This window comes from Orbicella franksi, chromosome 5, assembly GCF_964199315.1.
Source record: "Orbicella franksi chromosome 5, jaOrbFran1.1, whole genome shotgun sequence".
Taxonomy (NCBI): domain Eukaryota; kingdom Metazoa; phylum Cnidaria; class Anthozoa; order Scleractinia; family Merulinidae; genus Orbicella; species Orbicella franksi.
The window spans coordinates 24,480,746-24,506,769 of record NC_138149.1 but is presented as its reverse complement, the minus strand read 5'-3'; the positions used below and the strand labels follow the sequence as shown (position 1 = coordinate 24,506,769).

At 40.0% G+C, this 26,024-nt stretch overlaps 4 protein-coding genes across 5 annotated transcripts; all 4 read left to right on the top strand.

The window, feature by feature from the left end:
* The first annotated feature begins 1,099 nt into the window (after positions 1-1,099).
* LOC145487168 (uncharacterized) lies at positions 1,100-7,922 on the top strand. 2 transcript variants are annotated; one of them, XM_081465893.1, is made up of 3 exons: positions 1,100-1,491; positions 3,487-3,719; positions 4,347-7,922. In XM_081465893.1, exons 2-3 carry the CDS (start codon positions 3,608-3,610, stop codon positions 7,067-7,069), a joined length of 2,835 nt encoding a protein of 944 aa, XP_081322019.1. In that variant the 5' UTR covers positions 1,100-1,491; positions 3,487-3,607; the 3' UTR covers positions 7,070-7,922. The 2 variants fall into 2 exon arrangements, with proteins under 2 accessions (XP_081322019.1, XP_081322020.1); XM_081465894.1 differs by lacking the exon at positions 1,100-1,491 and having other exon boundaries at positions 3,089-3,719.
* Positions 7,923-11,473: 3,551 nt separating this feature from the next.
* On the top strand, positions 11,474-14,238 carry LOC145487403 (uncharacterized). Its single transcript, XM_081466170.1, has one exon. It carries the CDS (start codon positions 11,477-11,479, stop codon positions 14,186-14,188), a length of 2,712 nt encoding a protein of 903 aa, XP_081322296.1. The 5' UTR covers positions 11,474-11,476; the 3' UTR covers positions 14,189-14,238.
* Positions 14,239-15,988: 1,750 nt separating this feature from the next.
* Positions 15,989-18,525, top strand: LOC145487418 (uncharacterized). The gene is made up of 2 exons (XM_081466193.1): positions 15,989-16,654; positions 17,723-18,525. The coding sequence occupies exons 1-2, from the start codon at positions 16,138-16,140 to the stop codon at positions 18,184-18,186; spliced, it is 981 nt and encodes a 326-aa protein (XP_081322319.1). The 5' UTR covers positions 15,989-16,137; the 3' UTR covers positions 18,187-18,525.
* A 2,184-nt stretch (positions 18,526-20,709) lies between these two features.
* Positions 20,710-25,447, top strand: LOC145487888 (uncharacterized). The gene is made up of 3 exons (XM_081466666.1): positions 20,710-20,815; positions 21,763-21,906; positions 22,215-25,447. Exons 1-3 carry the CDS (start codon positions 20,710-20,712, stop codon positions 25,445-25,447), a joined length of 3,483 nt encoding a protein of 1,160 aa, XP_081322792.1.
* Positions 25,448-26,024: the final 577 nt, after the last annotated feature.

Genomic DNA, 26,024 nt, shown 5'->3' with positions numbered 1-26,024 from the left:
CATCCTTTTTCGGCGATTTTCCATCATATGGGCCAGTTGTGAAAGTATGCGAAAGGGATGCCTTTTCTTTTCAATTAAAGGTATACGAAAGAGATACCTTTTCTGTCAAAATGGTATACAAAAGGGTAAGGGGTTGGACCTCGGAGGAGGGAGGAGGCTTCCCGCATAGAACTGTGCAAAGTACCCCCTCCCCTAGGAATCGTGAACATCTGGGCTCTAGAGAAAAACGGCGTCATATAAACCCACTTTTAAGAGCAACCTGACAATCAGAAACGACCAGGTTACTAGTTTAGGACCAAGGCGGTGGCGTTGGAAAAGATCGGCCTGGTTGTTTAATTTTGCCTGGATGTTGTTTGCTAGTTCGTCAACCAGTGGACCAGTGGCCGAGATAGTCATCAGACATTCCCTAAATCAACGCTGTTCTCTTTGATAAACATAAGTATGTAATTAATTTGCAATTACAAATTGGAGGACGACTTTTAGCTACTTTTTCTCTTCACACTCCGTATTTTCATTCAATTCCTGTAGAGGTCATAAGCAGTCGCGTGTGCGTGCTCTGGTGCTTTTTTTTTTTTTTTTTTTTTTTTTCTTTTCTTTTTTTTTTAATGGCGAACTGCAGAGTCATGGGTTCAAGACCAGCCAGACACGTGAACAGCACGAAGATCCGGCATGTTGATCATCATTTCATGATCCTTTGATCGGCTTTTGTCGGTACTTCATACACCCCGTCAATAATGTGAAGCCGCGCAGTCTTGCCTGATGTCAACATTTATTACATTTTGTTTAAGAACTGCTAAGCAACCTAGTGGTATTCTTAAAATGCGCGCAAAATGCGATCGTACGCGAGTACTGACAAGGCGCATATTTCGCAAGTGCAGGTAAATATGGCCTGACAAAAAGCGTCACAAAAAGGTTATGACGCGGTTTCACTGTTAGGCATGAGCAAACAACTCTCAGTGCCAAATGTCTGATGTTCAGTGACATCTCAGACAAACACAAAAGAGAACCTGAAAAAAATTTTAAAAGGCTCTCGATCATGCTACCCACTTTAAAATAACTCAAGATCGCTTAATCACACAAACACTCAGGCACCCTACTTTCTATTTATTAAACTTAAATTCCAGCGCTATTTTCCGTGGCAGCCACGGTTTATGTTTGTTTAGACATGGGACTTTTATTATGCGCGCCTGTTTCATTACAATATGCAAATCAGCAGTTCGGGCATCAAAGCACACTATTTGATCAATAGAGTATTTATTTTTGAAATCAGGGACTTACTGATAATTGATTCGAGCCTACGTTGCTACTAGCATATTGTAACAACAAATCTGAATAACCAGTCAATAGTGACACCGAGGTTTTTGACTGCATTCTTCGTCTATTAAAGCTTAGCTTCTTCAAGGCCACAAAATAGTTCGGGCGCAACAACGGAACACTGAGTCAGTTTAAAAAACAAGTGACAGCAACAAGTTGTTTGAATTGAATTGAAAGGTAAGTGAGTTCTGCTCGATGTCCATTCATTAAATAAGAGTGATAGCCTTGAAAGTTAGTTGGTTTTAAACATTCAATTGTCGACTGGTATAGTACCAAACAAATGTTTAGTCTTTTTTACCGATTTTCCATAGCCTATACACTGAGCTTATTGTCCGACCGACTATGCAAAGGATAGTGACTCGATTTTGCTGTAGACCGTGGAAAGTCAGCTCTGGTAAAGGGAGTCGCGAATGTCTTCCCAGGATTAGTCGCTAACTGTAGCTCATCATTAATCTCTAAAACGTTCTCTAGATTCTGCCTTGGAATAGTTCCGGCACCCCACTACCGTCTCGGCATTACATAATGCTACTGAGAAAATTAATATGGAACATGGAAACAAAATATGTCAAACATTAGCCTGAATCATTGCATAATCGAAGAATGGACTTCGAACCTCCCTCTGATTGACGAAATTACAGTTATAAGATTATTGGTAGCTTCAATAGAACCCTGTTTTACGATCACCCTTCAAGCTCCTTCAATTTGACTATCTTGATAAATTTGGCAAGCAACGAAAGCTCCTCCAAATCCTTTATTTGAAGATACTTGCGTTTTCCTTTTTTTTTTTTTTTAATTTTTTATTTTCAATTTAGCCCATCGATAAATAACCACTCGAGATTCGTGATGAAGCAAGTGGCAAAAAACAAATATTAAAAAAACATGTATCAATTTGTGTTCCGAATGTATTGCGTGAAAAAGTCGTTGAACAGGAAAATTAAATCAAACGTCGAAGCATTATTCAGAACTTGAACAAGAAGATCGTATTGAATTTCCTGCCTCAGAACTTTTATCATAACTCGAAACTACATCGTTAATGAAACTAAGTTTTATTGGACAACGCTTTTCGTATATGAACCGATTTTAATTGCTTCCAGTCCACGTCATTCTAAGAGCTGTACAGCGTATTGAAAGTTGATCAGAGCACTTTTCAATGATTGCAAGGTCTTTTTTTAACTATTAGACTATGCTCCTGTTGATTAAAAGGGATGTCTATAACTTCATGACATTTAAATATCTTGAATTAAAATTCTTTAAATGCAAATATCATTTAGCTTTTTGTTCGCTTTGATTTACATTTTGATGACCCTTAAAAGACTTTCAGTTCTGTATGTACTGAAGTTTGAACTTGACGTTTTCAAAGTAAAATGTAAACATTTTCGAACCCGGTGTCACTCAGATTGTTACTAATGGTCACTAGTTTGTCTGTCTTACGACGTCTGTGACGTCGGAGATGGATCTACTGAGCTCAATTGCTTTTCGATGCTTTGAAGTTCACATAGCCTCAAACTATTTGTTTGTTTTTTTTCTATATTCTTCCGTTTTTTAGATTTTGGTCAGTTTGTCTTGTTACCTGAACAACAGCACACATAGAAAGCTGCAAATTAAAATATACCTAATTAGTGACGATGGGTAATACAAAGTTTCCAAGCGCTAAAAAAATCATATATTTGTGTCGGTTTGATGCCGAATTTCTAAGTTAGCTTTTAGAGGTGCAACACTCGCCGAAGCCGATAGATCAAGGCAATTCCAGAACGAAACGTTCAATCAAAGTGTTGTTGAGTCACAATCAAAACTTAGAGATGACAAGCAATATAGACGGAAAACGTCTGAGTAAAGTCAATGGTTCATCATCCGAGCGCTTTCCGCAGCAACCTAACTGAAATGGATTATTAAGCTGGACAGCAATTACAATATTACTAGACTTACGGCGAGGCTTACCCCCTAGAACTACATGTACGTCTAGGGAAAGAGTTAAACAAGTTATTTGAAAAACTCTTCATCGTGAACTTCAGTGAACAGTCTCACAAGTTAAGCCAGTATGCTTCTCTTCTAAATAAGAAATGAAATCCTTTTCAGAACTTATCGCACCCTCACCCAGATGATTACATGCGCACATGACCAACTTTATTATTGTTGTTATTACTATCTTATTTGTTATTATTTTTTTCACAGATCTTTTCACGTTAGGCAGTATGCAGTTTTCAAACCGTGAGAGTAGGTGATATGATTGTAGTTGGCTTGAAGATACCGTTGCTGGCAATATCAACTCTCACAACTCAAAACAACAAGAGGAATGGGGCTTTTCAAAATGAAGAGGGGAATGGTCTTTGTAATGCTGACTCTCTTTGGCTCGTGCGTTTACGTGGGAACATTCTTCTACCTCAGTCTCATCGAGGACTCCGAAGGTATTCTTTATTTCCTATTTTTTTCTTTCTATCTGTCTTGCTTTCCGCTCGGGTGTGAGAGCTGAAGAAAACATTTGCCTTAATGATTCGATTAAGCCACCTCCTTTCAATAAGAGCTCCCCATTGGGTACATATGGTCTCTTTAAAGAGCGTTCCAAAAAGACCCCCCTCTTAAACCATTGCGAGGACATACAATGATTCCAACAAAACATTGACTGATGGTATAGACAAGACTGATAAGACAGGCGTTCGTGTCGGCGTTGACTTGGAGCTTACAAGAGAGTAGCTCAAGGTATGCCTATATAAGAACCCCTATAGTGTATCACATTGGAATGTCATTCAAATTTATGACCAATAAAAGAAGTAAGCGTCCTGCTATTGTACTAAGTTTATAGGAAATCCTAAAGAAAACACTTGATATCAATCATCTTAACAATAACAATACCTGTGTGTAAAATTATCAAATTAGCACTGTTGAATGTTGATCGAAGACTGGAGATACGACTATCATGTTGAATAAAAAAAGATTAATTTTATATAAAGTTGCGTGCTCATGTAAAATGAATTGCATTGCATGATTTATTTTGTATATTTCTGAAGCACAGCAATGTTCTCGTTTATTTTCAGAGATGGCACGGTACGAAGGCAGAGTGAAACAGATTTTTCTTACTTCTGTACAAGCGTCAACATTGGAAGATGGCCAGCACAAGAGGGCTGGTATCGCATTTGCTGCAGATATGGAAGGCGTAAGAGGACTGATTGCAAAAGAAAAAGACCACGATACAGTCGCTAAAATGATATCACGTCATCGTGGTATGCTCGACGGAGGTGTTCCACCTCAACAAGTTCATAACAAGAAAAGTATGCTCGAAGCCGTAGTGAGAAAATCAGGGGCGAGCGATGTTAGCACTGAGCTGGGCACCAAAACGATTTTAGAGGCCATCAAACCAGCACGTATTATACGGTACAACTTGAAAGAAGTAGAAAAATTGGTTGACAATACAAGCAACGATGAGTATTTTCCAGTAGATAGAATTTGTCCTTATTCAGGATTAAGAAAAGCGCCTTACATTAGACTTAAAAACAGCCTTCCAAAAAACAAATACTGCGATCGTCGCCAGCCCTCTGTGGAAGAATGTCAAAAAGCGACGAGAGATTATGAGGTGGAAAGTCCAGCTTTGAGATGTGAGGAGCCAACGGAAAAAGATCTGTGTACAATAACTGACAAATACCGCTCAAATATAAATGCCCAAGTAAAGGTTCGCTGTGACATTGGTAGATGTGGAAATCCCGTTTATGTGGTAAATTTAGACCCCGAAACTGGACAACTTGAAGAGCAAGGGGAGTGGCAAAAATTTACTTCCAAAACAGAAATCGAAGGCAAACTTCCTTCAGTAATCATTCGGAATTCTCAAAACGGGTTCAATTTCTGTCTTGTCCAGTGTGTCCGGAATAATACCTCTCAGCTTATCAGAACTGTGTTAAGTTTCCCCCCAGTTCTTGGAGTTACCAATTCTCATGGTCCAAAGCCAGTAAACGTAGACATAAATGTTGTGGTTCTGAACTCCGTTTCTCGTGCTCATTTTTATCGTTCACTGCCTGAGACTGTTGCCACCATTCGAAACGTTGTTTACGACAATTCAATTAAGGCATCTGCCTTAGATTTTGAATTTCTCCAGAGTTTCGGGCCGGCGATGGCGCTAGATCTACGAATCCAAAATTCAGGGATTTCAACTTTGTTTGCCGAATTAAAAAAGCTGGGATACCATAATATTCTTCAAACGGATCAATGCTGGTACGATAAGGACGCAATTACTACTGAACTCCAATCAAAGATGAAAACAGAAGGAGCGAGAGAAAAATTTAGAAAACAATGGAAGTATGTTCAAAATATGACAATGAAACATATTGGTGACACTGGCATGACATACTTGGCCTGCGAAGCGAAAACAAAGTACAGTGTTCCTAACCAACTGGATGGCAATCGTTCGAAAGCTTCTTGTTTCAATGGCCGTTATTTTTTCAATTTTATATTCGATCAGCTTGAAAAAACTCGGCAAGCCAAACGATTTTCCAAGGCTAAGACACCGTATTTCTTCTACACTTATCTTACATTGTCCAGAGACAAGTTAGGAGCTGGAATTAAACAGATCGACAAACAGCTATCGACATTTTTAATCAACATGGCACACGAAGAAAACTCAGTGACTATTGTAACGTCAGACCATGGTCCAACCACAACAAAGTTTTCTCTGGATTCTGTTGAAGGAAGATACGAAATTTACGACCCAGTTCTCTTTATGATTATTCCTAAAGGCGTAGCCCTAAAATTGGGAAAACTTCAGATGGAAGCTTTGGTGAAAAACCAGCATCGACTTATATCTCCAAATGATCTTCACAATACTCTTGTTTCGATGGCAAATCTGGAGCAAAGGCATTTGGCGAGCCAAGCCGATCGAGGTTTGTTAGCAGAAATACCTGAAAATCGAACATGCACAGACATTGGTGTCGACGTTGGTGCCCTTTGTAAGTGCCGCGGATGGGAAACATGGTTTCCCGATAATGACCCAAGATTCGATTGGGTCGCTGAGTTTGCATTGGGGGAACTTAACAACAAACTTCAAGATTCTACGAAAACGTTGAGATCATCGAATAAAAGAAATGATAGATGCCAAAGGCTCGTAGGCTACGCTTTTGAAAAGATTTATCACAGCAAGAAATCTGCTCCATTTGTTCTTTCCCTGGACTTAATTGTGCATCCGGGAAGACAAGTGTTTGAAACTCACGTTCAACTTCCCAAGCATTTTCTGTCAGAGGCTCGTGAAACACTTTCTACGTCTCAAGCCAAGGAGGATTCGATAAAGACAATTCGCTTTCGAAGAGCCGACCACTCTCAAGGCTTTATTACCCTTACAGAGAGCAGTGTCCTTTTTGAATGCTTGAGCGACGTTCACGAATTACAGAATAATACACGAAAGACAAGGGATTTTCTAGCTGCAGATGGGAAATACAACGAAAACATTTTAAAAATGGCACACCACTCCAAGCAGTTTGGTTCTCGACCAATAATTCAAGTTCTTGACAGGCGTGACAAATGCCTACTGCTAATAACAAGGATGCATTCCAATCAAACCTTAGCCTTTGAAGCTTCAAACATTTGTATAGACAAGACCTTCGTAATGAAAGTGGACATGATCAAACGCGGCGAGGAACTCGCTTTCATAACAGTACGCCTTCCCATGATTGTTCATCTTGCACCAGGAACGTACCGGTTCTTACTAAGCGCGTATCAGCCACGCGGTGTTATAAACTGGAAACCAAAAATAGCGTTCAAAATGGTCAAGACTTGATCAAGTTAACTCTTTGACAATTTTGTTGGTGGTCAGGTTTCAGTGGAAGTTCCCACGTCATTTGAATCCCAATCGGATTGGGTTGATTTGCATTCCAACAGGGCATTTTCCTAACGACGTTCGCGATTGGAACGATCGATAATTCTGTTTGGCTCGCTCTCTCACTTAATGATAAGTTGTTCTCAATTTTTAACAAATTAAACAAAGTAGCCTTAACAATATACTGAGCGGTCTTCACTTGAATGTTGAAGGTAATCCGTATTAGCTTAGCTAGGTTTCACACTGCTAAGCTTGACCGGATTTCCTTACAAAACTCGCGGGCACCACTATCTCATCCAATCAGAAGTAAAACCAAAACCAATAGTGACTCGTTTGCACACGTTTTCCCGCGCTTTGGGCCAGTTAGATGTATTGTATGTCCTTTTTTTTTATTGTATGTCCTTTTTTCTTTCTTTTTTCTTTTTTTTTTTTTTCGGTCAGAGTGATAACTTTGGTTTTGGTTTTACGACGGTCAATTATAGAAATGGCATCTTAAAATAGACAAGAGTTAGGGCGAGCTAAGAGATATCATCGCCGAAAACGATATAATTTCACTAGTACAACTATTGGTAACTTAAAAACAGCACCCTCGGCAATCGGTGCTTCGTTCAATTTGCTTCACTTCCCTGGTCCGAAAGGCGATGACTTTCATTCGGTTGGTTCTGTGGATAAATTTCAACAGTTTCGTAACGAAACAAGGTGTTTGTCACGTACAATGATTTGCATCAACAAGAACGATTTTGCACTGTACACGGAAAATTTAGCTTATTAAACAGTAAATTTAGCTGGTTATATAATCACGTAAGACTCATCCGCTCCCTGTGGCCCCTCAATCTCTCTTGGCTCGTCTTGATCTTAAGGAATCTTGACGTTGAGTAACATGAAGAAGGCAGAGATCCTACTAAATGTCACCGAAAACATAACGAACGTGATGGTCGACTCACGGCCACAATGAATAGTCCATTTCCGAGTTGCCCTAAGCATCTCTATCAAAGCGAAGTCTGGTGCACAACCATTCAAATGAAAATGAGTTTAATTTGCATGTGAATTAAATCTCATATGGAAAGATGGGCACCAAGACTCGCTTTGAGACAGAGGCTAAAGGCGAATTCGGAAATGGCCAATTCACATAAAGCAAACCACGTGCATTTATAAATTATTAATTACGAGGAATGATCAACAGTTCCATTTAACTGATGGGGCAAGAACTGACTCTCCTGATGGTACCCGCTACAAACCCGTCTTTTACAATGAGAAACTAGCGAATCCTACAGTCGGGTGTTACAGGTGTAAAATTAATCAAATCATAACAACATCCATTTCAGAGTTTTGAAAAGATCCTGGCAAAGCCTTGTTTGTTTGGTTCAAACTTTCTCCTGAAGTTCTGTAGACTGTGTCAAAATAACGAAGGCAAAATGTAGTTAGCAATTTAATTCGGAGAGAAGAACGTATTGTCGGTGGGTCCAACTTACGCTCGAGATGTCTGTACTTATTTTACGGAGCAAAAAGGTAGGTGCGTCTTTGTGAGATGTTTTCAATTTGTAATTAGTTTTGGGCAATGAATCTGTTTGGCTTGGCGTGTTTGTTGCCCCATTTCAGAGCCTTGTGACATACAAAACTGAAATGACGTTAACATCTGTTGGAATTAAGCCCAATAATTGAACGCACAGCGAACAAGCGGGTGAATGCCGGAGCTGAGAATGCGCGGGTAAATCACTGCAATGATTATAATGAGAATATAATTTCACTGTGCGTCGGTCAATGAATTCACGAGTTTAAAATAAGTGCAATTAATCCAAAGTAACATGATATAATTGAAAAGTTAGTATTTTGTAAGTTTGCCTGCCGCTACAGAAGCCGCCCGTCTGTCTGTTAATCTTGGTCCATAAGAAACACAGCGACTTTATGGATCAACAGCCAAGTACGGTCTTGAAGCTTAAAATCACAAAGTTCTCGACAATTTGGGCGAGATTTCACAAGGCCATTAGCATACTCACCATCACACTGGGTAGGAATATGTCGTGGTAGAAAATGATGTTAAGAAAGACATCTTAACAATCAACTGCTACTTTCTCTCAAATCGTACTGATGATTATCGTCCATATTTTCAAATATCGTGTGTTGGTACTTCCTCTACCACGGCTCAAAACAAGTTGAATCCGGCTAAACCAAAGAATTTGTATCGACTAAGAAATTAAGCTAGTTTTTACCCCACCTATAAATAGGACGTTTGTTTTTTTGTTTTTTTTTGAGTCAACGATACCATCCCTAGAGGACTCCGTCCATGTGTAGTTAACACATTTTCCCGTGCTTGCTTTGTTATTGAGACCAACAGACACTTGAGACACGGCTTAGAGAATTTCTTTCCCAGGACAAAATATCACATATTTATATATACCTTTGGCCGCCTTCCGAAAACTGTAATATTCTTTCCTCGGATGAGTGTTTTAAGATCATTGACTCGGCCTCCACACACTTCTAGTTAAAGATCAATAGCAAGGGAGCCATGCGGCATCCTTTGGGAACAGCCTTCCTTAAATATATAACAAAAACATCTTAATTTATCCCTACCATAATAGCGTGCGCATATCCACGGGAATATTTATTTCCATTTATATTTGCATTCCTTTACTCTTTATGTACTGTTTAGCTACCACATTAATTGCTGCTTCTTTCCATCGCACTTTGTTAGCTCATAAGTACCATATTCAAAGTTAACTTATACAAAGCAACCCACGGTGGATAGAGACACATCCGAAATATGTTTTGCGGTGCGGTGTTGTTTTTTTAACATTGCCTTGTTTTTTGTTGCTGCGAAAGTTCGGTACATAAAATATATAAATGAAAATCGAGAAACTAATGCCGAGTATATGGAAACCGGTTTCAAACATCTGGTTATTGAGATCTATTTCAAAATTTTGTTGTTTTGGAAACCGAAAATTATTTTAATTGCCTGCAACCTTTCTTGGCTTCCTGACTGCTCGAATGACTTACGTACTGAGACAGAATGACTGCCGAGGCTGACTGATTGGTTTATTGCCTGACTGACTGACTAACTGACAGATAGACGGACGACAGACAGACAGACAGACAGACAGACAGACCATGCAAAAGACCAACCCACCTTGACTGTCTCAAAAGTAAGTTAGCTGAGTAGACGGTCTTTTTCGCGTTCACCTTTTGATAATCATTAGTTTTTTTTTTTTCTCTTAATGATATTGTCTTTATCTTCTGGCAGGTTTTCATTCTCCTTGTAAGTCTCGCGGCAGTTGGAATTTATGTTTGGACTACGAGAATTCACGTGAAAGATTTCACTTTGCTCGCAGCAGACTTAGAGCGAGCCACAATGACAGGTAATTAAAAAAACGACTATTGTTATAAGATATTATTATTCTTAAATTATCAGTGAAGTCAAGCTGATGATATGCAAAGCATCAGTCACGGCACCATATATTTCATGAAATGGTGCATTGTTGACAGAACGATTTTCTCGCAAAATTGTTTGAGTGGTTTTGTTACCAGCAATGAGAGTTTTTCATTTCCAAGGACTTTTTTCTCTGCTTTTATACAAAGAACATGGGAAATTAGTTGGCTGGAATGTATCACTAAGATATCCTTTCTTGCAATTGGTGCTAGTGATGGATTTAAATCGCTGATGTGCACTCCTTGTTACAGCATTCACATCCGGCGCGGGTTACGCCAATTTAGTTCACCAATCAGTGTGCACCAAAAAGCTTAGTAATTGACTTTACTACTCTGTGTAACGTTCGTCGCGACTAAATAACGAAAAGTTGTTGTTTGCTGGCTCAACGTTTTATTTAGCACAGAAAAAACTGCACCTTTTCGTTTTTATATATCTCTCGAGTGTTCGAAATTTGTTTTCTGGCAACTTTACAAAAATTGTCCCGCGAAATCGCTCAAGGCATCATTTGCAAGGTTAGTGGACAAGGACAATGGCCAGGTCAGCTAACACCAGAAAAGACTGCACGACTTTGAGGAGCACAATTGTTTCTTTATTCATAGCTTCAACGGGTCGCAATTTTGCAGTTAGCTTTATACTGTAGTCTAGGAAGTGAAAACTCACAGAAACGTCTTCACAACACAACAAACTGCAGGTAAAGAAGAGATTACTGATAAATTTACAGGTGCAGTTTGTAAGAATTACTTTAATTAACACTGACGCCTACCGTCAAAAGATGAAAAATAAAGAACGAAAGCTCTTTCACGAAACCATGATAAATAGAAAACCAACGCTTCTTAATTTTTGTTTCTTCAATAGAATTAGACCCCGCGGAAGAGATTGTATTTCCTTCTGAAGAGGAACTTGGCCCTGTTGACGATGACAATGTTGAAAACTTAATTGTAAGCATGTCAAATCATCGGGGAAAGGGTGAAGAAACAACAAGTAAAAAGAAACGTGGAGACTTTGCGCATGCAACATTTGGCAATACTTCACGTAAGACAGAGAATGAAACAAGAACTAATGAGGGTCTGAGTGATCCCTCAACGAAAGAAGATTATAGTGAAACAGGTGTCAAAGAGATTTTAAGCCCTTCGATTAAAATCTTCAACGACGAAATCACTCCACTTTCTAACCTAGGGAATAACAGCGATCTCTATCATGATTCGAACTATCCTCAGTTAATGGAGAGTAAAAGCCTCAAGAATCAGCGTAGTGTGTTTAAATTGTTGTTCGAAGAAGACCAGGATGGCTTAGGAGAGTTCCCTACAGGATCCGATTGTCCTTATATGGGCCTAAGGAAACTTAAGAACTCTACACAGAGCGCAGAGCAGAAAGAGGAGAAGAGAGTATCCTGCATTTTGCACAAACCAACGGAAAAAGATTGTAAACAGGCTGCAAAGGAATACGAAATTCACAAGAAAACTATAGAGTGTGTCCAAGGACAAAACCGAGAAATTTGCACCATAGAAGAAACGTGGAGGACGAGTCCCGAGAGTGAACTGACGATTCACTGTGATTTATCACCCTGCAAGGGACATCCCGTAAGCGTTACGGGAATTCACCCAATGGAGGGCATAGTGGACAAAGCTAAAGAGGAATATAACTTCAACAACTCCAAAGCGCTTGAAAGGTTCCTCGCTCACTTTATAATCGTCAACACGCTACGAAGGTTCAGCTTTTGCTTTCTTAACTGCAAAACTGGGCGTAAAAAGTACGTTTCACAGATTCTGACTTTCCCTCCGTTGCTAGAGATAGAAAACTCAGAGTTTCTACCAAACAAGAAAGAGGAGATTCTTATTAATCTTAACATTGTGGTTTTGGATTCCGTTTCGCGCGCGCATTTTTATCGCTCGCTCCCTAAAACGGTCAGCACTCTTAGAAACATAGTTTACAACGAATCTATCAAAGCGACTGCATTAGACTTTGAGTTATTGCAAAGTTCAGCGCCGTTCACGTTCCACAATATCCGAGCATTTATGTCTGGCAAAAGCGATTTTAATTATGTCGAGCATTCAAATGGAACTTACGAGATAGAAGTTTTGTACAAAAAGTTGAAAAATCAAGGTTACTACACCCTCCTACAAGAGGACAGTTGTTGGTTTGATGAATGGGGTTCCTTATTCACGAACAACGTGTTCCAAAATAAAACGCCGCGTAGCTTTGAGGAATTTGAATTGCGATGGGGACGATTTCAGGACACTATCAATGACTATAACGTCGACGACTTCGGCTTGTCGCATTCCTCATGCGAGGTATTCAAACAGTACAACGTCACCAATCAGTTTAATCGACCGCGGAGAATTTGCTATGGAGGGAAAGTTTATTCCGAGCATTTCTTAGACTACTCGTTGAGTATTTTTCAAGGCTATATTGATTCTGGGCGAAGACAGCCAGTTTTCGCTTATACTCATCTCAGCCCTGGACACGAGGTGACAGGCACACGAATACAACAAATTGACGCCGCCCTCTCGGGGTACTTATACTCCATTGCCCACGAAGAAGACACGTTAACTATTTTATTTTCCGATCACGGCCCCAAGACGACGTCATACTCTTTCAAGACTATGGAAGGGCGAGGGGAAGTTTATGATTCGCTTCTCTTTGCCATCGTTCCAGAGAAAGTCGCTAATATTCTTGGAGTGAGACGCATGGGCGCCATGGTAACAAACCAAAGACGCCTTCTAACTACTTTAGATCTTCATAATGCAATAATGTCAATTGGAGATTCAGAAAGATCCGCTTCTGGCTCATATCTCGACGACGGAATATTCTCAGAGATACCTCCTAATCGGACATGCGCAGATTTATCAATCAAAGCTGCGGCCGTTTGCAAGTGCGAGGGCTGGGAACAAATGTTTAAGGATAATGACCCACAGTTCATTTTTCTTGCTGAATTTGCTTTAGGGAATCTTAATAACAATATTCAAATGAATTTCGTTACAACTCCTAATATAACAGGCGGGTTTGGAAAGTGCCAAAGGTTAGTTGGACACAGTTTTGAAAAAATTCGCAGGAGGGAAGTTGGAGAAAACTATTTGCTAACGATGGACTTAGTCGTTGAACCAGGAAAAGAGATATTTGAAGTTCAAGTGAGTTACCCGGTGGGAACTTCAGCTAACGGGCGGAATAACTTCCCAAGGATAACGGGTATCCGAAGGGTTAGTATTTATCGCAGGTACGAGAAATGCGTAGACAAACGTGTCAAAGTAGAATCGTGCGTTTGTGACTCAAAGAATCATGGGACAAATATTAGCAACACAAATTCTTGGAGATGGTTTGAGATACAAACCGGGTCAGACGTGTTAGAAACCGTGTTTAGAGCCAACAGTTTTGGTACAAATTCCGAAGTTAAAGACTTGAACGAATCGTGTTTGTTGTTAGTCACGAGAAAGCGCGAAAATCTAGGCGTCACGTTTGAAATAGCCAACGCCTGCGCCAAGCGAAAATACAAAGTGAGAATTACAGGAAAGGGTAAAGGAACAGCCATCGTTACAAGAAAACTTCCTCTTTCCATGATTTTAGAACCGAAGACCGTTCATTTTGTGATGAGCGTTCATTACGTACAAAAACCCTTTGGTTTCTACTTAAAGACTTCGTTTGTGGGTTACAATGTATAATAGTAGCTTATCTAGCAAAGATCTGCATACTTTTGACTTAATAAAACGAAAAAAAATACAGAACTTATTTGTTGTTTCTTTCTTTCATTCTCTCTTTTGCCATGACAAGTGTGGCTTTAAGTAAACTGGCTAGTAAACCATGTTTTCATAACAAAAAGTGCGAAGTGTTCTTCAATTTGATATAGACTTTACGCCAGTATCTTTCAGTGGACTTTCGAAACGTCTTTCACGAATTAGCCACTGAAGGAAATATTTATATTTATTTTTACTCCCATGACAGACATGTAAGTGTAAAGAGCGTAAGTGTAAATGTCAAGTCATGTCATGAAAGTCTAAAATAATCAGCGCGCATAAGCGGTAGAGATGAACAGTTAGCATTTAGTTCATCTCGGAAAGATATTGGAAAGGTAAATTAAAAGTAATCCGATTGTAATTGGTCGGCCAAAAGCTAAAACAAGCCGACTGACTATGTTTAAGAGTAGAAAGACATTAAGATTGCATGGAGCGATAAAGCACGATTTTACCGCAAAAGCCGGCTTACAGTCCAGAAAGCGCTCTACAAGGAGTTTATAAAAACTAATCTTCATATATATTATCATGGATGCTCCCAGTTTCCTCCGTCGATCAGTTTTTACCAGTTCACAAAAACATCTGCCGTTTTTCATCAAGTCTTGGACTACATTAACTCCGGCTAACTGTTCTTTTAGATCATGCTAGCTTGTTTTTTAACTTTCCTCGAGAGTTCAAAGGGATATTTCCAAGGTAAGTGATTTTCCTTTTTTTCTTTTCACTCGTTTACTGCATTTTAAAGGTAGATAATACCTGTTTTAAATTGACCTGTAATAACTCTAAGTCCATTAAGAGCTAAAGGAAAACCGCGATCCCACTAAATAAATGCCTTTTGATGAATCATTAGTATTTCATTTTTTATATACTGACGCTGAAGATTTTAACTCTGTCATGCAAATACCTAGCAAAAATATATCAAGGAAAGATTAGACGGTGTCGTCGACAAGCACTCAGAATTAAATTTAAGGTTGCCATTCTCAATCACCAACCGTTGATCTCGGTGAACGAACTTGTGGTTTTTTATATAAGCTGAAACTCAGGGTAAGTTTTCCTTAACAAAACTAATGTTTGTGCAAATTATTCCAATAATTAGTTCTGACAAAAATTGGATTGTGCCCGACAGCTTTGCCCGTTGAACTAATGAACGTTTGGCATATAGAGGAAGCTCGGGCTTATATAACAAAATTTACTAATGTTCATATATATATATGTTCTCATCGACGAGAAAATTGCTTCTGATAATTAAGTCACTAGATTGGTCCAGTTCGGGAACTCAAATAAGTTAACTTATGAAGTTTTTATTTTTTTTATTATTTTTTTTTTTAACATCGAAGAAGACCGTAGGAGTTTGGTGAAGCTTGTTCTATCAGTAATAAGCGGCAACATTTAACTTGCGTGCGACGTAATGGTAGTAAGATGTATTTCATTAGTTGCTGTTCTTTTTGTTGTTATTGGTGTTTAGGCAAGAGTCCGACAAAGTCTGCAATTGAAACCAAATACGTAATTCAGAAACTCACTGTACCTCAGAAACCAATATCTCACAATTTTATTAATCAATCTTTCAGAAAAGTGTCCTTCGCGAATTAAACTGTTCTATCGTTTAAAAACAAACGCACAGTGTTAAGACAAAAAAAAAAAAAACACGTCAGTTTTAAGAAGTCTATGCAGTGATTCACGATACATGTAATGGACAGCCGCTCATCGCTGTGACCGCGAGGAAAGAACACCGTACCCAAATGTATGTAACAAATATATATGATAATTGGTGCGATACAAAACTTGAATGAATTTCAGTCATACGGAAATACAGACCCTTTCATTCGGTGGAATTTCTTAGTAATTACGCTTTGTTTTTATTTCCAGGAACTAGCTACCTGGACATGAACGGGCTTATCAATGAAACATTTCCTATTACGACCACTGAAGGTTTAAACAGCTCGTTAACAAACGGCACAACTTTTAACTGCGAACAGTCTTCAGACTGCCTACCTTCATGGATTCTCGATGCCACCGGCGTCAAGTCAGTGTACGTTAGTGACATTGCCCTAATGGTTGTCCATATTCCGTTCGCCATTTTTGCATTCCTGTCTAACCTGGCTATCATGGTAACCATCATCCGCACTCCCTCACTTCATGTCCCGGTCAACGTGTTGCTGTGTGGCCTGGCCACCACTAACTGTCTAACAGGCCTGGTTGTGCAGCCTTTGTACGTGTCCTGGCGCTTTTTACTGCATCACCTGGAAGACCTCTGCAGCTTGGTTCATCTGTATCGGGCCAGCAAGTCACTTCCGTTTTTGCTTGTCGGTTGTACGTTCTTGAACTTGGCATTAACAAGCGTTGATAGATTTTACGCCGTTTCTAAACCCCTCGTGTACAGAACAACGGTCACATTTCAAGGTACGTACGCATTACATCGTTTCAAAGTGGTTTGTATCATTAATAGTTAGCTAGTTGAATTCCGGATCGATGCTGGGTTTGAAGTGCAACTTCTTCGCTGGGCAAATAGTGGCTTACTGGTATTTATATACGATAATCGTGCTAGCAACCAAATACAAGTACAATCTAGCATTTACGTATACCCCGGGCCAGAAACGGCAAAGTTACAAGGCAGGAAACTGGGCTATTTTAAGGTCAGTAATATCGTGGTGCCTTGACCCTAGTTTCACCAGCAGATTATGACGTAACGTCGTAGTGTTGATTGAGCCTTTTTGGCCCCAGACTCCTGTTTCTTTTGGTTGTGGGGTTGCGTTGTTAGTGAAACCTAGCCACCTATCCCTCTATATAACCCCCGTACCCAGCGGACCCCCCGACTTCCATCTCGCTTTCAGCTTTACCAGTGCGAATGTGCTGTGTTTTTGGTTTACCCTCACAGTACCTGTCTTCCCCAAGTGATCTCTCATTTCTCGTTTTTCGCCTGTTTAGCGGGAAAAAAGAGAAAACTTTGGGACTTAATTCGAGCATAATGGCCTGTAAAAAGAAATTCTGAGACGGAGTCACGATATAGGTAACCTGCCTTATGAACTATCATAATCGGAGAACTGCAATACTTCTGTAGCCCGTCAACAAAGGCATGAATATAATGAGCTACGAATAATAACCGATTACCCTTAATCAAGATCATGGTCTCCTACTACTTTAGTGTAACCTTGGTTATTGACTTAGGGAGGCTCGACTCCGGATCAAGCGGTCCGGGTCGAGCCCTGGCCGGGGGCATTGTGTTGTGTTCTTAGGCAAGACACTTTACCCTCATAATCCTTCTCTCTACCTGGGTGTAGAAATGAGTATGGGCGAACTTAATGCTGGGGGTAACCCTGCGATGGACTAGTATTCCATCCAGGGAGGAGTAGAAATACTCCTAGTCGCTTCATGCTGCAGAAACCGTGGACTACTTGGCTCATGTGCAGACTTAACGTTTGCCTACCTTTTATTGACTAAGTAAGTGCCGTATTGATTCTGTGTCATTAGGTATGGTGAAGATAGCGGTTAGTGCTTGGGTCCTCTGGTTCATCTACATTTGCCTTCTGGAGACTGTGGTCCCAAAGACGATTTATGAACCAATGGAAAATGTTACTATATCCTCGCTGATTGTCATCCCAGTTGGAGGCCACGTTCTGACCTTCTTTGCAATTCGCACCAATGGCAGAAAGATCTCGTGCGTCACTCACAATCTGCAACATGTGACCCTCTTCAAAAGAGAGAAGAAGGCTGCGAGAGACATGGCTTTCTACACCGTAGTCACGCTACTCTCAATGGTTCCTCTTGTGGTACTTCTGAATTTTAAAAATAATGTCGTTACTGGCAGTCTACTGTATCCTTGGGCAGCTACGTCCACGATGCTCGTTTCTTCCATCATTCCTGTTATTCAAATTGAAAGAAACGCTACCTTGAGAAGAGCGCTTAAGAATACTTTCATATCAACAACGTCTTAACCCTATTCAGAGTGAGATTGGGGGGAGGAGGTAAGAGGCCCTCGCCAACTTTCAAGTCTTGGACCCCTTAAAGGCGTTATAACAATGAACACCAAAGTTTGGAAAATCATTCCTAAATTTATCTGGAGACAATTTGGTATGACACATCTTTGGGCAAGGATCTTGTTTTCCTTGTTTTCATGGCTATCATATGTTAAGATGGGTCGCGGATTGTTTGCGGTTTTGTACCTGGCAAATGAGCTCCACTGCATTTCATTTCCATCATATGAGAAGAGAAATTAATGATGCACTGCTAATACAAATCGCGAGAAATCAGCGTTTGGTTTAAAATAAAAGAAAACAAAAAAAAAAAAGGAAAAGGAAAAGGAAAGAGAGAGAGAGAGAGAGAGAGAGAGAGAGAGAGAGAGAGAGAGAGAGAGAGAGAGAGAGAGAGAGAGAGAAAAAGAAGAGACCCCAGTCCCGACCTCGAGTCCACGTTTTACTCACACCCAAAAAAGTTCGTATTATCTTCTACATCTCATCAACGTTAGCTTAAGTTTTTCTTTCCAACATCTACGTGATATATTGAAACTGCCACAGAACCTATCAATTTTTGTAATCCCTTTTCGTAAGAGGATCAAAGCGACTGAGTACGATTATTTCAATTGCTTTCGGTAACGGAACTCGCCGTAAGCTTCGAGTGCGATTGTGCTCGATTGCCGAACCAATTGCAAAATAATCGAAAGATTGGTCTGATTGATTTCGATTGATTTTTTCGTTCGGTTTGGTTCGATTGATTAACCCGGGTCGCTCGAGCTCTCAGTCCAAACCCTGAGTAGAGAACGAAGTATATTAGGAAGAATGGTTTCGCGACGTTGACTGATTTCCAAAGCGAAAGCAAAGCGAAAGTGGTAATGGATGGTCTCGATCAGAAGCAACCGTTATGAAGGAATACTTCAGTAGTTCCCTGTTATTTTACGAGGCTGCGTCATTGAACAAATGAGTGTTATCATCTTTCATACAATAAGCTGTTCTTCCTAAATAACAGGTTTCTTGCCTGGTTTTGTTTTCCATCTCCACGAGTTTGCACAAAAGACAATACTGACACGTGACCCTGCAGGTACTACCTGCTCTTGTTACCAATCACCCCCACATCTATAGTTCCTGATCAAATTAGCGATCAGATCTAACTGGCGTTTTGGAATCATTAGCGTTGACCTGGAGTCGCGAATTTGGGTTAGCTAGAAGCGCGGTGTTTTCGCGAAATGAAATGATCATCGCAACTGAAGACCTAATTGACATGGGTTGAAATGTAAACGGCGTCTCTTTGGCTTGTCGTATGCAGGAGAACTTCAGTGAATGAACGGATCCATAAATGAGGATTTCCACAGTTTCAGGCTTGTTTGTTTTACGCAGCCGAAAGGTATGTATCGCTCGCTGTTGTCTTATGACTTAAACTCCGGTAAAACCTGTAGGAGGAGTTAAATATCAAGAAATCAAGCAAAATACCTTGCCAACAACTTCAGAAATGAATCAAGTCGTTTTTCCGGTTGTCAGAACATGTTATTGTTTTCAATATATAGGTTTAAAAATGTCATACGGATTTGCATCTGATTTCGATTCCGTTTATGACGATCACGGCTTGGAAAAGAATTTTACAAAGTCGCCTTCATCGCTAACAACGGTGCCTAGCTGACTAACATTCGATCAAACAAAAGTGTTTGATGTTAATTATATCACAAAGCGGTTCGCTAGAGCTTGCTGCGATGAATTTTTAAAACGCTCCAACAATTATTCTGTTGTGTTTATCTTTGAAACGGAAAGGAAAACATTCATTTCACAGCAAGTAAAAACGAACCATCATTATAAAAATTATAAGAATTAACATTAGGGAATCAAGAAATGGGGATGCACTGACATTGTCTGAAATGATACGTTCGGGTTAGATAGAGAACAAAGGATTCCCTGACTGAACAAACAAGTTAATAAATGAACAATTTCACGCCCTTTGAGGAGGAATACCCCGAAGAGAGTAAATATGTTAATTTCTGACGTTAAAGAGTGTTTACGCACCCCAGGGGTGATAACAGGCCCTTATTCATCAACAACAGTAGATTAAAAGGGTGTATTGCATTGACGAACATGTATACACATTGTAATTCAGTGTTTTAGCTGGGGTTAATTTTTCTTAGCTTCGGTTTTTAACTTTTATATATTACTAGGTGATACAAATATTTCACGGTCGTTGCTTTAAGGAACCATGTCACGGTCATTGTTTTTAGATTCGAGAGATTTCTCATATACTACGCATTCATTTTGCCCTTTTGTCCATATTGACGTTCTCCGAACTTATATATTTTCTCTTTCCTCCTTCTTCGTTTCTTTTTAGTTTGACTCTTTACTTTTCTTTTTGATCTAACCTAAAAGCATTAAACTTCGTTTTGTGATGAAAAAAAAATGCAAACCTAATTCTCACACGTTTACGAACCTTCCTGAGACCAAGTCACGACATTCCATCATACCTAATGGAATATTTTTCTATCTATGGCAAAGCGTATTAACTCATTACAAAAGTATCCGCCTGGCGCACTCCGGGTCTTTACCTGCTCAAGGACGCCGGCTGAGGTTCCACCCGAAAAATTGATGCATGGTAATGACTTGGTTCTGTTCTGCAGCTAGTGCTTCTGATTAGCTGTGTACTTGCAAGGATTCAAAAACTGAGAATCAACCAATAAGAGACACTTCGCTGATCTTACTACGAGATCAGTCTGTTCTCCGTGGCGAAACTCTGTGACGTATTGTGAGTTGAAAGATTCTAGCGTGGGAAACGGAATAGCTTGATTCCAGTCGTCTGCTGTTTCCTCAGGGTTCAAGGAGAAAAGAGAGGAAACAATAGTCGACGTCTACACGCCGGTTCAGCCATTGGGACGCATGAAAACTCAGCCTGTGAGACATTTACTCCTTTAAAAATGTTACTGAGTCAGGAGAAAATCTTCTTCCTTAGCGTCAGGCTGTTTTAATTTTGAAAGTGCTTAAAGTTATTTTGAACGTGCTTGTGGGAGGCGCGGTGGCCTCATGGTCAGTGCGCTCGACTTCGGATTGAGCGTTCCGAGTTCGTATCCTGGCCGGGGATATTGTGTTGTGTTCTTAGGCAAGACACTTAACTCTCACAGTACTTCTCTCCCGCCAGGTGTACAAATGAGTATCGGCGAATTTAATGCTGGGGGTAACCCTGCGATGGACTAGCATCTCATCCAGGGAGGAGTAGAAATACTCCTAGTCGCTTCATGCTACTGAAACCGGGATAAGCTCCGGCCTCATGAGCCACTCGGCTCGTATGCAGACAAAGGAGATACGTCACGGTTTGTGTATCTCTAAAAGTAAAGCTTAGATTTTTCAAGTTTGTCAGCGTTTGTAAACCGTGTTAATCGACTCCATCCTTGTTCCTTTATGGGTCATTGTTATCTCTTGGGTGATTTTCTATCTTAGTAAACTACTATTTTCAGGTTTCCTTCAAATTTAAGGTAATTTCGCACGAGGCCAAAATAACTCAAATTACTGTAACACAGCTCCCTTAAGTTGGTCGCGGTATAACAGTATTTTTGTTAACGTTGTTGTTGCAGATATTTGTCTTGATTGTGATCGCTGTTGCAACTGTGATCTACCTTGGAACTGCAAGAGATTTCTTCAGCTTATCGCAATATGCCACATTAACTCCAAAAGGAGACATTTCGGTGCAAGGTAGGTTGGAATAATTTAGAAGGTGGGAAAGGCAAAGAATTGTTACCTGAGTAAATTATCTGAGAGGTATGCACGCTACAGATTGTCTCAGAGCCCCAGATGGAATCACAAGTCTTAAGTTCTAGGCAAGGAATTTTGACTTAATTTCACAATGCCTCAATCCAACGGGAAATTACGGCAGCGGGAAATATCATCAGTGCAACCGTAGCTAAAAAAAAAAAAAAAAAAAGCTCGGTGAAAGCTTTTTGTCCTTACCTTGATTTGCCTATCTCAGTTGCTTTATTTTTTAAATATGTTTTTGTTTTAAGCAGAGAATGACTTACTGAGTCCCAAGATAAAACATAAAAAAGAAGACGCACCTTACTTTGGAGATTTTGCAACCAGAGACACTTCAGTAGCTGAGTTATTTGATGTACCAGGTAACGATACTACTGAGGAACTACTGCAGAACGCAGCCGAGCGTCTTAGGTTTCACAAGAGTTCAAACAGGATTATACAGCCGTCAATTAGTGATGACGACGATGAAAGTGGTGATGATGACGATGATGATGAAGATGAGAAGGACGAAGACGACGACTTCGACGATGATGATGATGATGATGACTTAGAAAAGAATAAATTTAGAATCATAGATCCTAACCATCGCCATGATGATGATGGCGATGAGGAAAATGACAAGGACAAGGAAAGAGACGATGAAGGTCAATCGACTATCGCAGACCACCGAACACGGTCGTTCCCATTATTACAAAAAGAAACAACTGACGGAAACAACCTTACCCAAACCGCGCCAATCATGCAAAAGAGGCTTAAACCACTCCAAACGAAGAGAAAAGAAGTAAAATTGCCCGTAGCTCTTCTTAGTAACTTATCAAAAACAGAGTCTGAAATCAGATTAGAAGAAAATCCACCGAATTTAATGGTAGAAAAAGTAAACACACAACAAAATCAAGGAAACAGATCTTTCCAAAGCTCAGAAAGAATATTGAATCTCACTGACTCGAATACTATCACATGGTCTCGAGTTGGTAAGTCCGTACATCAAGCATTGAAGAAACATGGAAGTCTAACACGGTCACGGTTTCCTCATGTGAAACCAATTCCGCCCCCAGTGAGAATCTCATCCAGACCCCTCGTTTCCAAAACGAGGTTGCTTTCTGGAGTATTTAACGACACATTGGATTCATTGAAACACTTCAGTGATGCATCAGTGTGTCCCGTCTTGAGAATACGGCAATCAAGAAAACCATCTGCAAATGTTAGCTGCATTCTACGCAATCGCGAACTTTCTCTAAATAGTTGTATTAGAGCTTCTAAGGAGTACGAACTAGACACCAAACCTTTAAGGTGTACAGATGGGGAATTTGGGGAACAACTGTGTTCATTTAGAGCAAATAGTCTGTCAGCAAACCAAGGTAAACAAGCTGTTACGTGCAATTCATCACCTTGCGGGACAAATCCCGTATACGTTCTCGAGTTCAGTCCTATTTTCGGGATTCTCGAGGAGGGTCCACTCTGGAAACGGTTCTTTACGTCCCGTGGACTTGAAAACTACCTCAAAAGATACACAAACGAGACTTCATCTCCTGGTTTCAATTTTTGCCTTCTTCTTTGCGTCAGAAAAGAAAGAACGAGCTTCATTGAGCAGTTAATGACGTTTCCTTTTGTACACAAATCGTTCGATGAGTCGTTAAATGAGGAGATCAACTCCATCAACTTGAACATTTTAGTTCTTGATTCTATTTCCCGTCCACACTTCTATCGCTCGCTTCCTGAAACAGTAAAAAGCTTGCGGGACATCGTGGAATTTTCGTCGTACAACGCTACTGTTCTTGATTTTGAGCTGTTGCAAAGCTCTGCAGCGTATACGTTCCACAACATACGGGCCTTGATGTCTGGTAAAATGGACTTTCGTTATTCTGGGGGACATGAAAATGAGACTTATGGTATTGATGTACTTTTTGGTAAATTTAAGCAGCTTGGTTATTATACGTTGTTGCAAGAAGACAGCTGCTGGTATGATTCGTGGGGATCGATATTTACAGACAATGCGTACCAAGGCAATATTCCGCGAGACAAATACGAGTTCGCCAATCGTTGGAAGAAGTTTCAAGATAAAGTAAAAAATTATCACATTGACGATTTCGGTTTATCGCATGCTTCTTGCGAAATTTTCAAACGCTATAAAATGACAAATCAATTCAACCACCCGAGGAAAGTGTGCTTCGAGGGAAAGCCCTTCGCGGAATATTTCCTCGATTATGTTCAAAACATTTACAACAATCGCAAGACGGTGGGAAAGAAAACAAGATTACTGACATACACCCATTTGAACACAGGACATGAAGTGACCGGAACTCGTATAAGACAAATCGATGAACGGCTTTCGGAATACGTTGAAAACATGGCTAGAATCGAAGATACATTGACTGTCGTCCTTTCAGACCATGGTCCTAAGACAACGAAATACTCATTTAACACCATGGAGGGAAGAGCTGAAAAATACGACCCATTTCTTTTTATTATTGTTCCGGAAAAAGTTGCACACGTATTAGGGTTTGGAAAATATCGAGCTTTGGTTCAGAATCAAAATCGTCTTATAAGCACGTTGGACCTTCACAATGGCTTCATGTCGTTAGGGGCAACAGGACTGACTCACACTACTGCAGGAGATAGCGGTATCTTTGGACTGATTTCCGCTAATCGGACATGCGCGGACATATCCATGAAACCACTGGCAGTGTGCAAGTGCGAGAAATGGGAAGCGATATTTCCGGACAACGACAAGCGATTTACATGGCTTGCGGAGTTTGCTCTTGGAAATATAAACAACAAAATTCAACTCCAATTTTTAGGAAATACAAAGCAAGTTAAAGGCTATGGGAATTGCCAGCGCCTTGTTGGGAGCAGCTTTACAAAGATTCGACGCCGCTCTGAAGGAGGGAATTTTATCACAACCATGGATATCGCGGTGTCACCTGGAAACGAGATTTTTGAGGTTCAAATCAAATACCCACAGAGTCTTAAGAAACAAAATTATTTCCTTAAATTAACCGTACACGAGCGTATAACAATCTATAGACATTTTAGAAAATGTGCTGACGATACGGTAAGTTTGGGGTTGTGTGTTTGCGACCACAAGAAACTTCAAAAGCAACTTACGAAGCGAAAACAGCGCAAGTGGATCAAAATAAAAAGCAGGGAGGATATTCTTGAAATTATATCTCGATCTAACAGCTTTGGATCACCAACTAGGGTAAAAGACATCCACAGTGGCTGCTTAATTTTAATGTACAGGAACCACGGCAGAAGAAGTACTAGTTTTGAAATTTCCAATACTTGCGACGACAGAACGTATAGCGTTACCATTTTGGTCCCGAACTTCAACGCGAAAAAGTATTTTGTCTCGCGTAAAATTCCCTTTTCAATTAATGTGCCACAAAGAACGATCCATTTCCTTTTAGTAATCAAACGCTTTGAAAAATTTAGCCATAAATTAAGACTGAAAGTCAAACATTTGGTGAAATATTTGAATCAATAATTTGGTATTGAGTGGTGAAAGCGTTCGCATAAGTATGCCAAGCGATTGGCTTAGAAAAACGCGCGCGACAGTTTATCATCCAATCAGAGGTAAGACCAAGTAAAACCAATCTTCACTAGTTTGCACACATTTTCTTGCCCTTCTTGTCGGTGACTTAATTAATCATGTTTGCTTCGTCTCTATTTGTTCACTGGATTATCTGTGTCCTTTCAACACTCAATTGAGAAACACTCCATTTTACATTCACAAGATTACTCAGTTATTTTTTTGTGTACCTATATGCCCTTATTTACTTTGGTGCTTCCTTTAAGAACTTTATTCTGTTCAGATCAGAACGAACTGACGCGATTTCTACGTCTTATTGTAATAAAAAGTTGAATTAAGCAAGTAAAGTCTGTATGACTTCTTTTCTTAGACCCTCTCAAGATTCAGTATTTTGTAATGTCCATGTTTCTCACTGGTGAGCTACATGCAGAAGCTTGGACCCGTTTTCTTTATCAGCACACTGATCTATGGCTGTGTTCCCACTTGGTGTTTGGACACTGTTGCCTAGGCACCGACACAAAACAGTGTTGCG